At 45.3% G+C, this 16704-nt stretch overlaps 1 protein-coding gene across 1 annotated transcript in view; it reads right to left on the bottom strand.

Moving 5' to 3' along the window:
* Window positions 1–3818: 3818 nt before the first annotated feature.
* Window positions 3819–16704, bottom strand: part of LOC138285510 (aryl hydrocarbon receptor-like) — a 214300-nt gene continuing 201414 nt past the window's right edge. Inside the window, exon 11 of the mRNA XM_069225505.1 lies at window positions 3819–11792. Coding sequence (XP_069081606.1) covers window positions 11715–11792 — 78 coding nt within the window. The 3' untranslated portion in view covers window positions 3819–11714. The remainder of the gene's footprint in view (window positions 11793–16704) is intronic.

Genomic DNA, 16704 nt, shown 5'->3' on the forward strand with positions numbered 1-16704 from the left:
TAAGCAGTTGCATGCCATGGGTTTCCCCCCTGGATTTAGCATCATGCAAATAGAATCCTCACACACTGTAGGGGGGTAATTCACCCAGTGTCTGGGCCTCCAGACGACCTCAAAGTTATCTATTAGTAGGGACTTAAATGATTAGTAAAGGGGAGCCATGCTACCTGGAACTTTATTTGTGGACAGTATCCCCAAGGCATCCTGCAGCTCCTCCAGAGTAATATCTGCTTCCAATTCTTCCCTAAAAGCCTCAGGTACAAATGGGAGCTCTCTTTTTAGTCAGAAAGGATGCTGTGAACTCCAGAGTGGCTGGGTCCTCACTCCAGTACAACTCACTTTGATGCCCCTGAAATCCGGGATTAATCGCAGCCTCTATACCACCAGTGGACCTTATCACCATTGACGCCAACTCTGTTTAGATTCCAAGTGAGCGGTTTACTAAGCTTATCCCCTTTCCTATGTAGGCCCAGACTGTAGTCCCTCTTGACACGCCTGTCCAATAATTCTCCTAAGGTCCTGCCTGTATCTGTCTGTTCCGTCCCAATCTCCTCCCCTCCTGGTTCTATAAGCTGTAGGTCCATCAGCAGGGCCTCTTGTGGGATCAGATCTTTCTGCAGGTGCCATTTACCCCATACCCCTTACCTAAATACACAAGAGGGCCAGCTGGTGTCAGTGCTTCCCATTCATTCCCTCCAGTGGTCATGGATCCCCTATTGGTTGACAGGTAAGCAGCTAACTTTGTTTAGGTGTTCCCAATACGCTGGTTCCAGCAAGAGAGTGACCCGTCACACCTGCTCCACTCGACCAACATTGGGGAATGGTCAGATAAATATTTTGCAAGATAGCGCCCCCCTAAACACAGGAAAGAAAATCCCCCAAACCCAGGATCCGATCCAACTTACTAAAAGTATGATGTGGTAATGAGTGACATAAGTTTTCCATATCTAGCGGGTGGAGTACTGACCACACAGCAATGCTTCCTGTGTTGGACATTATTTGGCGAAATGTGGTAATCGCATGAGGCTCCGTGATATGTTTTAGAGGCTATCAAGCCCCCCATCTAATACACAATTGAAATCAACTGCCCGTCTACTGGGACATCCAGGAAGTCCATCAACAAATCCTGCATCCTATAGAAAAGGTCCCTTCAGCAGTATTTGGTGCATAGAGGTTACGCATACAAATCTCTCTCTCATCCAACGTCCCCTGCAGGAAGAGTATGTAGGTCTGAAGGGTACCCTGGGGCCACCCACACAGAGACCGCCGGGCGTATGCCAAATAAGTGGATGAGTAGTTTTAGTTTCTCTACTTCAGAGCCTATCATGTGTGTCTCCTGGAGACACGCTATGTGTACTTACTTTATGTCTACTGAGGTAATTCAACATCCTGTGACATTTTACGTAGGCGCATAATACACTGACATTCCAAGCAAGAAAGTTATCTGGACCTGAGGTCCATGTCCAGCAAGATAATATCTAAGGACTCCCTCAAGATAGCCCCACTTGAGGTTGAGTCTGCCCTCGTAGTATCATTTTACCAGGGTGGGACGATGTGGCCTTATAATGAAGCATGTCACATAACGTGAGTGAGCAAAACCTTGTCCAAATCTTTAGGATTTCTCAGAACTCCGGAGTAGGAAGGGTTACAACACGGTCTCTTAGAATAGGAGCTCTAGGCTAAGGGTATAGGAGTGCCATGCACTATGTGTGTGAATGATATGAAGTGAGGCTAGCTTGGCTCACCGTTAAGCCTCAACTTTCCCCCATTGTGTATAAGAAAGTTTGAACACCGTACCTGGCATTTTGACCTCTGGGTGGGGTGCTAGCCAGTTCCAAACTGCATATAATCTGCTGAAAATGCACGACGTTCAATGAGATTGGAATGTCATATTTTCCCCACTTACATTTAAATAGATAGCATGTCCTTGTACATTTTCATTCACAAACAGAAGCAGCCTGCATTTCAAAATGCAACAAGTTGGCCTAAACTTAATTGGGTAAAAAAATGGCAGAAACATTAGATTTGCATCATTTAGATGAAATCATGACAAAAATCAAAAGTAAAATTGCATTTACTTAGAAAAATGGTAGAAAGGTGGCAAAAAACGTTAAATGTGAACCATTTGGATTAAACCATGACAACATCAAAAGTAATACTGAATTTTGACCACCTATGCTCCTTAATCTAGTTTTATAAAATGTCATATTGCCTGATTGAACTTTATTTCACTTTATTTAGTGAAACCTTTTTTCTTAAACAGACCTTTTGACTTGCACCTAGTTACCCCTATTTCTCACTTCCTTTTTAAAGAGCATTTGTCATTGTGCAGCCTCTCACAGCATGGGAAGTATTGCAGCTAAGATCTGAAAGGTAGGGATGCTCTCTGATCATTTGAGGCAGGAGTGGAAAGGCTTTGGGGAAAGCCAGACATAAGTTGAGGGAAGCCTGGAGCAGCCATTTTGGTTTCTGCAATGCAAAGTATGCTGGAAAGCTTTCACTACAAAGCAACTTTCAGAACAGGAACTGTTATCAAACTGTTGTATTAGACTATTAAAGTGCAGGAAATGTGGGACCTGATTTAGAGTTTGGCAGATGGGTTACTCCATCCAAAAAGTGACAGATATCCTGTTACTGCATTACAAGTGCCACAAGATATAATGCATTCGTAATATGGTGGATGCTATATTCGAATATTTTCTGGAAGAGTAACCTGTCTGCTGTAACTCAGGCACTTAGTTTTATATTCCTTCATTGCCTTTTGAAAACAGAGAGCTGCTTAGAAACAAAGATGAGACGTTCCTTCTTTCTGCTTCAGGATCTCCCATCTGCTTGATAATTCTGTGTCCTTGTTGGAACTTCCCTCCTGAAGTGGGAGAGTGCAGATGGTCTTGAAGACTGAGGAAGTTGTATCGTCTGAAAGAGAAACAGGAGAACAGCAGCAACCTGACCTTTCTTCTGCGAGTCCCTGTTAAATGTTTCTCGTGTGTGTTTGGACTGAGCGACTTGGTGCCTCTTTCAAAACCCAGAAACACGCTGCAACTAGACACTGCACGGTGGACATGAACAGTAGCTGTGGGAGACTCTGCTGCTGAAAACCATTTCTAACAGTGCAGTCCTTAACATCTATACGTTTTTCATGAAGTACTTGCCCAGTTCCTACTACAAGTGAGAAGGACTAGTTTTGAAAGGACACACGTTTCTTTGGGGAGCTGGTACCGCTTGGGGCACTGCTTTCTTTCAATGCCCAAAACAAATGTTCTGTTGCCCTGGTGACCGTGTATGGGAACCATGCATAGCATGTGCCTTTGCTTGATTTTGCTTCCTAGAAACTACCAAGAATAAGCATTTCAATTTGTTTTGATTATACCTTTTAATTTCTAATTCCGAGTACCTTCATTTTGTGGCATTTTAATTCATAATGTTTTAACTAAGTTGACTGGACATTGATACATTGTATATTTTGGTCAGCTACATGAACTGCACACAGTTCCTCGTAAGAAGTATTTCTGGTTGAGCCATCGTTCAAGGACTAACCAGGTCCTCAGAGAAACGAATTTATCTAACTAGAGCCACTTTGGGCTTTAAAGGAGTTAACACACAACTTGGCTTTACATTGTGACCTTTCTATCTCCTGGCTTACCATACTGGTTATGTAAAGCGACTTCAAAAATCAAATTCTCCACCCATTCTTCTTTGGCATATCCCATCTTTAGGTATTCCCTGCAGAAAAGCATCTAGTCACAATTGTCCTCTGCCACACATCCTACCAGTATAGTACAATATGACTTGCTTATATAAACCTTCACATGATATGGATGTTTGTAAAACAGAAACATACTTTAATTTATAACAAAACAGGCCGTATAAAGCAGGCTTTACACAGGAAGCTGCACAAAATAGCACACAAATACATTTTTTTTCAAATAAGACATAACAGCATCACACACACACACACACGTCATAAGTCATGGAGTGGCAAATGAAAAAGGAATATATAAATGTATATACACTCATACATACATATATGTATATAATAATGTATATATTATATAATGATTCAATGTATATACAATATATAACAAATACATGATTGTAATACGCAGTGTGACCATTACAGGGGGACTTAGCAAGTATGGCAAAGGGTTGCTCATCCCTGAAGCAATATTAAAGTGTCCTCCAATTAGGGAGAGGTGCTTGGGAAACCCAACTATGTGCAGAATCTTCCAACCACATATTGCAATACATATGGAGCCAGTACATCCTGTGAAAGTGAGGCTACGAGGAGCTTGGTGCTGGCCAGCGGTGAGGGCAGGATCAAACAAACTCTGCAATGCAGCACTGCTGCTCCCGCAAGCGAGGCCTTAGAGGTATTATCCATATCACTATTGATCAAACAAGTTAACTATGCCCCCCATCTAACCTTTCTCGTGGGGAGGTTTCATCATGAACCCTAATAGCTGCAAATATTTAAGATTACAGGTCTTTTTTTCAGAATGTGACTCATTCAGCAGTGTAGGGATTGGCAGGCGAATCTGCAGTCACTAGCAGAGTCCTTGTCTATAATTGTAGCCCACCTGATCTCTGCCAGCGAACAGCTTACTTGGGAGGATATAGTGATTGGCCATCCAGTTACCCCATACATGCAGTGTTTCTGTATGCACTGAGTGCCCAAACCAGGTTATGCGCCAGTAGCACGCCATGATGTTTTAATTGAGGAATTTCCATGGTGTAATCGTGGCAATTCCTCAGCTCCATACAGACAGTTTTTTTATTGCTTCTTCAGCTACACAAGAAGCCCCATCTCCACTGCATTATGAGCCTGGAATATTGCCCCTTAAGTTCTCTTGAATGTGGAACCTCCTAAAAAAATCACTATTTACGTTCTCTCAAGTGAAGTTGATAGAACTGAAGTAAGTGTGCATGACCAAAATGTGTGGCAAACACTGGTGACCCAATTTTGTGAGCTTGTACTGGAGGTTCACATTGGAATGACACCATGGCCATCCCTTAGCTCTTGATCACAACACAGTTTCTTGTGGTGGTACCTCCACATGGGTTAAGATCACGACAGAAGCCACTTTTGACACCTGCACGTATAGGCCATGAAAGTCCATTACCTTTGGAACCTCCATGTTAATGGGAGATCATAACAGCTGCTGTACCGTGCCTACGGGCTACTGCCCTTAGTGTTTCTCAGCAGGTATATATCAAGTGTTGGCATTAGACAATCAAACAAAGGAACCATGGGCAGATGAGGGTGTGTTTCATCTACAAGGGAACAAGACGTTTCACTAAGACCTTATCTAATCGCTCTTCCTTGTACATGGGGAATATTTGGAAACACTATAGGGGGTGAAACAATAATTTGCTTCAGGGCGAGGGGGAAAAAGGGAGGGGGGAGACGGGACAGAGGTTGACAGTGGCCAGAAAATGGAGGGGAGTGAGACAGAAGGCTATTCGAAAGGGAAAAGGTGAGTGCAGAAGAAGATGACAGGACAGTGGCTAGGAGGCAGCACAGAGGCAGGTTATACCATGGAGAGAGGTAGACAGGATGGACAGAAATAGATGAAGTGAGAGTTGGACCATAGCAAAGAAACTGCACTAGTGATTCACGATTCGTAGAAGGAAGAATGCATGAAGGGAAGATGAGGACAGACTAAGTCAGAGCATCAGAGACAGGATGAGGATAACAAGACAATGCAGTGGAAAGATTTGCATCGAGGGAAGCGATGGAATGAAAAAAATGAGCAGAAATGGAAACAATACAGTGTTAAGAAGCAGGAATTGAATTAAAGGAAGTGTGCAATGAAGAAAGGAGGTCATATAAAGAGACAATGCAAGGAAGAAAAGATGAAGATAGGGAGACTGCAACAGACAAAGCATGACAATGAAGAAATGCAGCGCAGAAGGTAAGTATACAGAGGGAGATAATGCAATGGTAGAGGATGAAGACAAAGAATAAACCATACACAAAGGCAGAAGAACGAGAAACACAGTCTAATAATGAGAATAATAATCAAAAGATGATCAATGCAGGAAGAGAATGCAACATAGAAGGTATGGAGACAGAGGAAGACAGACAGTGCAAAGACGAATCCATGAGGAGCAGGCGAAACTGAACTGGGACATAAGCAGACAATGCACTGCATGGAAGATGAAGACAAAGCATCAGAGACAGCACAAGGAGAGAGAACATGCAATGGAGAGACGAGGTGCAAAGAAGGAGATGATGCATTGAAGAGAGTATGACAGAGAAAATACATAGTTAACTGAGGACAAGGGACTACAAAACTGAAAATGATCAAGAGAGGCAGAAATTTCCAACAGAGAAAGAATGAGGGCAGGGTAAAATTAATCAAGATAGATGGAGAGAATGTACTGGAGGGGGGGGGGTTTGCTCAAAGAGTTGATGCAATGCAGACACTATGACAATAAAGGAAAACAATGCTTTGGGGAAAGGGTGAGCACAGAGAAGAGCAATGCAATGGAGAAAGGATTAAGGGCCTGATTTAGATCTCGGCGTATGGAATACTGCGTCACAAACATGATGGGTATCCCATCCGTTGTATTACGATCTCCATAGGATATAATCGGATCTTAATATGGCGTATGGGATATCCATCACGTTTGTGATCCAGTATTCCCCTCTGCCAAGATCTAAATCAGGCCCTAAGTCAGGTACAGAATGCAACATGGAATGAGTACGGAGGGAGAACGTGAGGAAGAGTGAAAGAGAGCAGAATGAGAAAAGACATTGCACAATCAGGACAAAAGCAGACAATGCTTTCCGGGAAGACAGGACAGAAAGAGACAATGTAGTGGATTATGGAGAAACAGAGAGATTCAATTTGCTGGCGAAAGAGTAAGGACTGTGAAGCAATAAAATAGATAAAGGGTCAAAACAAGATGACATAGCAAAAAAAGAAAACACAATAACACAGGGAAATGATGCAAACAAGACAAGATGATGATGGGAAGACAATTCAATACATACATAATAAGGATAGAGGCAAACAATGCATCAGAGAGAAGATCAGGAGGCTCTGGAATCCTGGCTTATTTTGCCCCTGGTGGCACGCTAATCTATCATCCAACAGATGTCTAAGCCTAGCCCTGACAATGCAAAGTCCAAGACCTGTCCTGGGACTTCAAGGTGTGCACCAAGCATGCCTTCATAGTCAACAGGGGGCTACTGACCCTGTTGCAGGAAGAACACACAGCGGTGGTAGTAGTGTTTGATATCTGGTGCAGCTTTAGTGTGACCAGACCTTTACATATCTGTCCATGGGGATGAGGCCCACTGACCCCTCTTCTGTAATGCTCTGCTGTTATGTGAAGCCCAGAACCTTGTGGTTTGTATGTTGAGAGGCTGTGCATGTACAGTATACGTGTAATGCATGTGTGGTAACTAGACACTGTGGGGGTCATTCAGACCCCGGCGGGCGGCGGGAGCTGCCCGCCTGGCGGGAACCGCCGAATGACCGCACCGCGGTCAAAAGACCGCGGCGGCCATTCTGTGTTTCCCGCTGGGCTGGCGGGCGACCGCCAGAAGGCCGCCCGCCAGCCCAGCGGGAAACCCCTTCCCACGAGGAAGCCGGCTCCGAATGGAGCCGGCGGAGTGGGAAGGTGCGACGGGTGCAGTTGCACCCGTCGCGAATTTCAGTGTCTGCACAGCAGACACTGAAATTCAAAGTGGGGCCCCCAGGGGCCCCACGACACCCCATACCGCCATCCTGTTCCTGGCGGGCGAACCGCCAGGAACAGGATGGCGGTATGGGGTGTCGGAATCCCCATGGCGGCGCAGCTTGGATTCCGTTGGGCAGCGGAAAACCGGCGGGAGACCGCCGGTTTTCCTCTTCTGACCGCGGCCAAACTGCCGCGGTCAGAATGCCCTGCGGGGCACCGCCAGCCTGTTTGCGGTGCTCCCGCCGACCGCCGGGGTCGGAATGACCCCCTGTGTGTCTGAGTTGAAGTACTGAAGCCAGTGGGATGCATTTTGGATGTCCCTAGTTTAGCAATGGACAAGTTGGAGGATGAGAACAGCTTCTCCAGACAGGGGAAGTGTATTTCATGCATTCCTGTGGCTGGAAGGTGGAGATCCAGACACTGAATTGAGAAGGACAGACATATGGCTACCTTCAGAAATCCCATGAAGACTTTGGGCCTGATTCAGGTCTTGGCAGAGGGAATACTCCATCACAAACGTGACGAATATCCCGTCTGCAGTATTATGATCCCCATAGAAGATAATGGGATCGTAATACTGCGGATGGGATATCCGTCACGTTTGTGACGGAGTATTTCCCTCCGCCAATACCTAAATCGGGCCCCTTGTTAACAAGGAGCTGCTCAGATGTTCATCCTGAGCACTACCATTTGGTAGATGGTAGGTGTGAAGGTTGTTCAAGGTGAGTATGTTTCTAGGTCAGGCCTGTCATTTTGTCTTTTCCTGATTACTGATTAAGAAACACTGATCAGAGACAATGGCAAAAACCGCACACTTAAGTGTGCCCATGTTGTGGATGCTTCTGATTGAAGACAGGCCCAATGCTATCTGCTGTGAAGGCATCACACGACACAAAGGCTGGGTCTGGAGAGCAGCCTTAGAAGAATACCTGAAAGGGAACCAACCCATACTGTTTGTGAAGTTTGTCTAAAAAATTAGCATTACAGTGGGATCTAAACACCTCACTTTGTTCCTGTTCAACCTTGTCCATCACAAGAGACACTAATCTAAGAAGTTCTGTGTGAAGAGGGCTGCCTTACAGCCTGCCTCCTCCTAGAGGAGGGCTGATATCAGATGAGGTCTGCACATTTTGATGGAATAGTTAAGGGTATGTCTAGTGCCTACTGGCCTACCTGTGTGCTGTGAGTGGGAGGGTTTGATTATGCAGGAGAAGGACAGTGTTTCTAGTGTGGGAAAAACTCTAAGCTAGCGGACTGACAGAGTTAACTAGACATAATCCATGCTACAAGTGGGTCCCCAGGACTTCCTCTGTGGTTCCCATCAGGAAATGAACCCAACATATTACTTTGTTAACACCATCCATGTGCCCCTGCTGGCTGTTGTGGGCCGCAATCCAGCGCTGCTGCCGCCAACAACATAAAAAGTAGCAACACTGCTGAGGAATAGTTGACCAGAATGAGAAGGTTAGAACTGCCTGAGGCATCCACCTGTAGAGCATTTAGCCCAGAGAAGGGTTGCAACTATCTTGCTGTAGGATTTGTCTGCTCTTGCCTGGAAGAAGACCACAACTGCCAAGGCCATGGGATCTGCCTGCTTCCGCCCGGATGAGGGTTGCAACTTCTGAAAGTAATGGGATTGCTACACCAAAGCCAAAATGCATTCTTCTGTTCTGTTACGAGGTACTGCACACCAAAGAACACAGGCTGCATTAGACTGCCTTCCGACAACTGTGAAAACAAGTGAGTACCACAGGTCCCCATCGATGGTTGGGACACAGAGCCCTAATCTACTGACTTGAGCTCAAGGGCTTGAGAATTATTCTGCCCACAACCACAACAGGGGTAAGATCAAAGTGAGTGATTGTGCATTTAAACCTGTGGTAAGCGTTATCTGTACATGAGCATAGTTCATTCCTCTGCTAGAGGCTGCTTGGGACTAAAGTGAATAGAGTAATAACCTGTATTTGCAAACGAGATTGTGCTACAGTGTGAGTACAAGTAATTTATTTTATAAAAAAAGAAGCACTATGCTGAACATTAAGTAAGTGTGTTAGTTGGTTAATGGTTGAGTTTTGAATTCTTGCTTCCCTCCCACACTGCCTCTATGAGAATTCTTTGTCTATCACCCTTGTTACCAGGAGAGTTAAGTGCAGAAAGTGTTATATTTGGCCCAGTTTACAGAGCCATACCAGTACACAACCTCAACCATCATGGCTGGGGCCCAGTAGACTGTCAGCCACGTGGCCTTACCCAAACACTGTTTGACAAGGACCGATGCAGCCTACAATAGAGAGGATGAGGACAGACTGGCAAAGAAATGTGGGAGGATGTGCAAACTGAGAGGTGATGCAATGTAGAGATGAGCATCAAGAGAGACAATGTAATGCTGATGTGATGTTTAGAGGGAGACAATGAAGGGAAGAGAGACAGAACACAGAGAACAGTAATGCAATGTGGAGGATTACTGAGGGAGACAATGGAATCGAGAAACGATCAACATAGAGACAGCATATTTTAGAAAGAATGATACAGGCACTGTGAGGATGATAATCAGCACAGAGTGGCAAAGGAGGGAGGAAGGGGACCGAGGGAGGCAACACAGTAGAGGGAGAGGATGAAATAGTGTTGTGAGCAATAATAAAGAAAGAGGAGAGAAAGATAGAGACCAAGCAACAGAGGACAGATTCTGGAAAGATGCCGCTAGAGAAAGAAGTGGAATTCTGCAGTATAGGAAGAGGATACTGCGGGGGGAGGGGAAAGGGGGGGTGCTGAATCATAATTATAGTCCTGTGAGGTGGACATGTATGAGGAAGTTGCATGGGTGAAGTGAAGGCGGACAGAGGTGGAAAGGGGAGAAGTCTTATAGTGGCAACAGTGAGGGATACTGTCTGTGCGGTGATGTGGGTAATGGAAGTTTACACTGCGGTGATGATTGACAGCATGAGGATAGGCCAGGGAAGATGGTGAGCTATGAGGTTGTACACTGTGAAAAGCAAGAGGCTCATTACATGACTGAAATGTCCATGGAGAGAGAGTTGAAGACTGTGGTGAGGACCGAGAAGAATGGGGAGGGACAACAGTGCAATAAAGACAATGAGGGATAAAACCTGGGTGCGGGAATAGGGAAAGATAGTGGAAGGAAGATATTCCAGTGAGGTCAGAAAGGAAGAAAATGTGATACACCGTTTGAAGAAAGCTGAAAGATGGGGTTTCAGTAAAGTTATTGTTACTGCCAACACCAAATCCTGATGAAAAACTAGAAGTTGAAAATGATTCACATTGTAGCCTTTTTTGTAACCTGGGATCCTACGGCTGGATGGAAATGTGGGTCTACAGCTGCCTCTAATGAATAAGTATGGAGTAGAGATTAGCGATTAGCACTAGTCGTGTAGACCTTGCCTCAAAAGAGCAAGATACTGACGGAGTCAAATAAAGTCTGATGCAGTTCCCGTCTGAGCAGCTAAGTGGTTTGTACTGCTTCTAAGTTGCTGAGTTGATGCGTTATATACAAGTGTAAGGGGTGAGGATGTGTTAAACTGTAACTGTGGTGTAGTGGGCTACAGGACCCTCCACCAACACACACAGCAGGCAGGGGTCTAGGGCTTTGGGCTGCATTTCACGGGGAATAGCTAAGAACCAGTGTGTAAGGGGTAGAGTTACGTGCTGTCTTTTAAAGGGAATTTTCCTATGAGCTGGAAGGCAGGGGGTGAAGGCTGCCTTGCAGGGGGTGACACATTGATGGACATACTAAGAACAAAGATCCTCACAATTACATGATGGCTGGATACGCTTGGGCCACACTCCTATAGCCAACAGCTGAACCAACGGGCCAACTGTTTAGGGGCTGGTTGTGTAAATACTAACACAATCCAGCAAGCATTACATCAAAAAAGTCAAACTTCCACTGTTGTATTCCTGGGTCCATGAAGGATGACCTGTATTGTAGTGCAAATAACAGATGCTTTTAAGGCCAGGTTATCCCACAGTGCTCTTTCATCCATCCATTCATTCATTCACTTGTCCAGGCTTCAGGAGAAAATGTGGCTTTGCGTGGGAGCAGCTGGTGTGAATCCCACTGCAACATTTTCATCCGTCCGTTGACACTGCTGTAAAGGAAGCATAGAGAAGAGAGGTCTTTAAATGGGGGCAAAGCACAACCTTATGAATTTTTTTTATGAGAAGACTTTTCTGGTGTGTATGCCAGTATTACCAGACTTTTTTCAGCTATATTCATTAAGATTTGCTTTGGATGAAATATGAACAAAAACAAGTTACTTACCTTTGGTAATGCTCTTTCTGGTGGCTACTCTATCTAATCACAGACTCCTCACCTTTAGAATATCTCCTGGCACCAGAGTGGATCAAGAGGATTTTACCAGTAAAGCTCCTGTACACCAGCAGATGGTGCCATGAGGCTTCATGTTCATTTTGTATCATCACAGAAGTGACGGTAGAGCTGCGTATAAGCGCAACCCCAGCAGGTGAACGTCAGTTTCTTTTTTGACAGAGCCCAACAATAATCACAAGTACAAGTGTGCAGATTCCTAAATTGGGATTTTTTTAAATGGAAATGAGACCATTGTACACAATTGGGAAGCAGGAGAGCAGTGAGAAAACTGTGGTTATATAGAATATCCACTGTGAGGAGTACCACTGAAGGTACGAGACTTGTACTTCTGATATACACTTTTAACCACAGATTCCTCACCGTTATGTATATGGTAAAGCAGATCCTCCCAAGGTGGTGGATCTGTGGAATGCCTCTGATCAAAGTCCTCAGAACCGAACAGGTGAAATGCCCATTCCCTCAGCCTGCCTGTCAAGGTAATGGTGCTTTCTGAACGTGTGTACCGATGCCTACATCGCATCCTCACAGATGTAAAGGACAGGCACACCATGTGCCAGCGCAGGGTAAAATGGACCTACAATTCCTCCGCGGGGTGCTTCTTAGCCAGCACGTAGCACATCTTAATGCAAAGAACTATCTTCTTCTGCACTACCCTGCCCTTCTCTGCCCCAAAAACCTCCATAAAGAGCTGATTGTCCACCCAGATGCCTTTGGTGCAATCAATGTAAAAGTTTAACGCTCATTTGGAGTCCAGTCGATGGAGACTCTGCTCCACTGTAGAGGCGGAGCAAAGAACGTTAGGAAGGTGATGGATTGCCCAAAGGGAAAAGCAGTCACAACGTTTGGTAAATAGATCACGTTTGATAAATAGATCACACTGGTCCTCAGAACCACTGTATTTGGGGAAAAAGGTGGTGTAAAGTGGCTAAAAATAGAGAGCTTTGAGTTCACTCACACTACGAGCTGAAGTTACCGCTACCAGGAGCACAGCCTTAAGGGTCAGGAGAAGTAGTGAACAGCTGTGCATTGGTTTGAATATCGTGCACAAGTGAGAACCAAATTAAAATCCAACTAAGGTATCACAAAGTGTGTAGGAGTGAATACATTAATCAAACCTTTCAGAAATGTCATCAGAATGGGTGATTTAAACAAGGAGTGTTGGTCTGGCAAATGTAAAAATGCCCAACGACTTACAGGAAACCTTTAATGTTGCCTGATGCAAGTTCCTGCTGGGCCACAGCTAAAACAAACAGGACATCCGAAAGAGTGGCCTGCAATGGATCAGTATTGCAGGTGCCCACCAAGCTACGAACTAACTTTAATGCCCTGATTCACACACTTAGTAGAGGGATGCCTGGCAGCCAGGATGACAACCACAACTTCAGGAGGACGACTATATTCAGTTAACTGCTGACGCTCAATTTCCACACATGGAGGAGCAGACTGGGCAGTTTTGGTTGCAGGGCCCTGCCCTGCTGCTGTGACAAGCAGTCCACCCGAAGTTCTAGCCTGATCAGGGGACAGATGCTCATACTAAGAAGTTCCAGGCATCACACTCTTCTTGCCTAATCTGCCGCTACTAGGATGTCTTGGGCCCAGCATTCCTGATTTTCTTCAGAACTCATGTCAGTGGAGGAAGCAGTGAAAAGGAGTATAGAAGTCCCTTGCTCCGCTCTAACTGGAGTGCTTTTTCGAGACAGCCTTCTTGGTAACTCCATTGCACTAAGGTTTTCCCACTGACAGTTCTTGACGGTGGTCCAAACGTCTAACAAGGGATCTCCCCGCTGTTGCATGATATCCTCCGTCACATTGGGGAGTAACTGCCTTAGTTCACCTTGGGGAGTGGTGCCTTAGTTTGTCTGCCCTGGTTTCCAAAGATCTTGCCCAATGGTTTACAACCACAAAGATCCCTGCTCTCCAGCCAGGTCTAAAGACAAAGGCCCTCATTATAACTTTGGCGGTCTTCTGACACAGGCGCCAGAAGGCCGCCAGTGCTGGCGGTCTTCTGCCAACCATATTATGGGTACTGCTGGATTTCCACCACATTTTTGGTGGAAATACAGCAGTAGTCATGCTGGCGGGCGGAGGCGCTGGGGCTGTTCTACCACAGGCCTCGCCCCACCAGGACACTGCCTGCCGTATTATGTGCAATAATACAGCCTGGCGGTGTCCTGATGGCAGGACTCTGCCGGAGGTGGAAGCGTCCGTTCCCTGCCGGACGTCCTCCTCCCCGGACCAGGTAAGTTGATCATCTGACAGGGAAGGGGGGTCTTGTGTGTGTGCGAGTGTGTGTTGTCTGCGTGTCCATAAATATGTGTGTGCGTGGCTGTATGCGTGTCTGAATGTAGAAGTGAGTGCGTGTATGCATGTGAGTGTGTATGGGTGTGTGTATGAGAGTATGAGTGTTGTGGTGAATGCGTGTTTGTCTGCGTGTGAGTATGCGTGTTTGGATGGCTGTGAGTATGCGTGCTTGGATGGCTGAGTATGCGTGTTTGGATGGTTGTGTGTATGTGTATTTAGATGGGTGTGTGTATGTGTGGTTGAATGAGTGTGAGTGCTGAGGTGAATGTGAGTATGAATGCATGTATGTAAGTGTAGGTGATAGAGTGTATAAACTTGTTAACAAGGCAGTTGCACTTTAAAATCCTGGGCACGATGGCTGTCTCTATGTCTACAATATGATCATGATGTCTGCACTTCTTTTGTGTGCTTCAATTATCATTTCAAATACTTTATATTTTAAATAAATATTCAATTAACCAAACATTTAAAGGACCCTATATTTCTTTACTCAAATGAGGAAGTAAGGAAATATATATTTACGTGAAACACCTGTTTTGCACTTGTAGTTATGCAGATTCAAATGCTGTGCACTATCCTGCCTTCTTATGTGTTCAGAATACTGCTAAGTTTTTTTTCTTCCAAAGTCTTTGGTTTGGAACTGAGCACAGGAAGAATGACTCATAATTGCACTTCTCCAAATACTTCGTGGAACTTACACTTCGTCTGTAATTACAACTTTGTTACATTTTTTCTCTACTGGAAAGCAGGTGGTGGGACAGGAAAGTTCCCTGCATATTAAACAAGGGTGTACTCCTCCCTGGAGTTCCTAACTGCAGGTGAACTGACATCTTTACTTTGATTTTGACCCTGGAGTCATGTAAACCTAACCTGGGGTCTGCCAGTCTCCCAGAGGTGAGAAGACATCAACTGAAGTTTGGATTTGAGCGAAGGGTCTGCCTGAAGCACCTAAAAGCCTGCCTACTGACAAATGGAAGGAGCATGGCTTGCCCTGCAGAAGGAGAGACTGACCAAGAGAAGACCACTCTTTTCCCAGTGTGTGGAACCTGCATCGTGAAGTGATTCACTGTTCCCTCTGTGTGAGCCACACTAATGCTGTTAAAGAGCTGCCGAGGGCTCGATAAACTGGTGCTGCTATTTCCGACGTCAGAGAGGCTGCGAAGCCACGTTGCTGCTGAAGTGGGAATACCTGATCAGTCCAGAAGCCGCTACTGCTGAAGCTCCACCAAGTAGATAGCATGCCTGGATGCCACAACTGCAGACTCTGAATCCCTGTCTGCAACAAGCTGGGAAGGCCACCACCGCGGAAGACGAGGATTGCTGTGAAGATCATCCTCACTGATGTCTCGTGAACACTTTCCAAGGGCAAAGCTGGCAACATTGCTCTCTAAAGAGAAGAGCCGCAGCAGTGATGGCAAGAGCATGAACCAAATCGACCACACTGCTCAAGCTGTATCAATAACCTGCCGATAAACCCATGCAGTAGCGTCTACTCGGGACCAGAGACTAGGGTGCGCAGAAGAGTCTGCCACATACACCTGAGACTTCTGCCAGAGGGGAAAAATACATTGATCTAAGTTGCATATTTGACCATTGAAGTTATTTACCACTATCTGCACTCGTGCCTGATTGATGCCTAAATCATAGTGTTTTGGGGGCTGTAGAGATAGGATCCCAACACTAGCAGGGAGGGAGAATACTGGAAGAGGAGTGTGTAGCACCCCACTGCTAACGTGTTTTAAGTTTCCGTTGAATTGTGTAGTATATAGTTCTGCTGTGAGATTTAAGCAGTTTCATTTACACAAAAGATGATGAACGGGATGGACGGTACATTATTGTGTATGTTGTCTAACTGTTGGGTTCTGAGCTCTTGTTTCTCTGTGAGAAGCATCAGACTGCTTGCCCTCACCAGAATAAAGTGCTCTAAGACTAGTGCTTGGCCCAGTTTACATAGCCGTAATAGGAGAGATCACTGGACACCAACAACCTCAATCACCATGATATGGGCACTCGTGCCCTTGTCTGCCCCAGGGCATGAAAAGTGGGTGAATGTGTAAAGTTTCGAAAACTGTTTGTAAAATAAAACACCATCACTAGTACTTCCAATCAAAGGGAAGGTGGGATGGGTTACTCATGAACCTAAAGTACCACCTTCAAACCGAGTGTTTCAGGTAAGTAACATTTTTCATTTGCAGTATGTGTTTGTACTTCACATGCATAGACTGAAGCTATACCTTCCACCCCCAAGGTTGTGGATTACAGAAAGTAGTAGTGATACTAAAACTGTTTTTAACAGAGTTTGACCCACTTGTGCTTCCTTTCTGGCATCAAAACAGCAATGTTTTGTGGGTGAATACCGATGAAAATCC

The sequence above is a fragment of the Pleurodeles waltl genome, chromosome 3_1 (genome assembly GCF_031143425.1).
Source record: "Pleurodeles waltl isolate 20211129_DDA chromosome 3_1, aPleWal1.hap1.20221129, whole genome shotgun sequence".
Taxonomy (NCBI): domain Eukaryota; kingdom Metazoa; phylum Chordata; class Amphibia; order Caudata; family Salamandridae; genus Pleurodeles; species Pleurodeles waltl.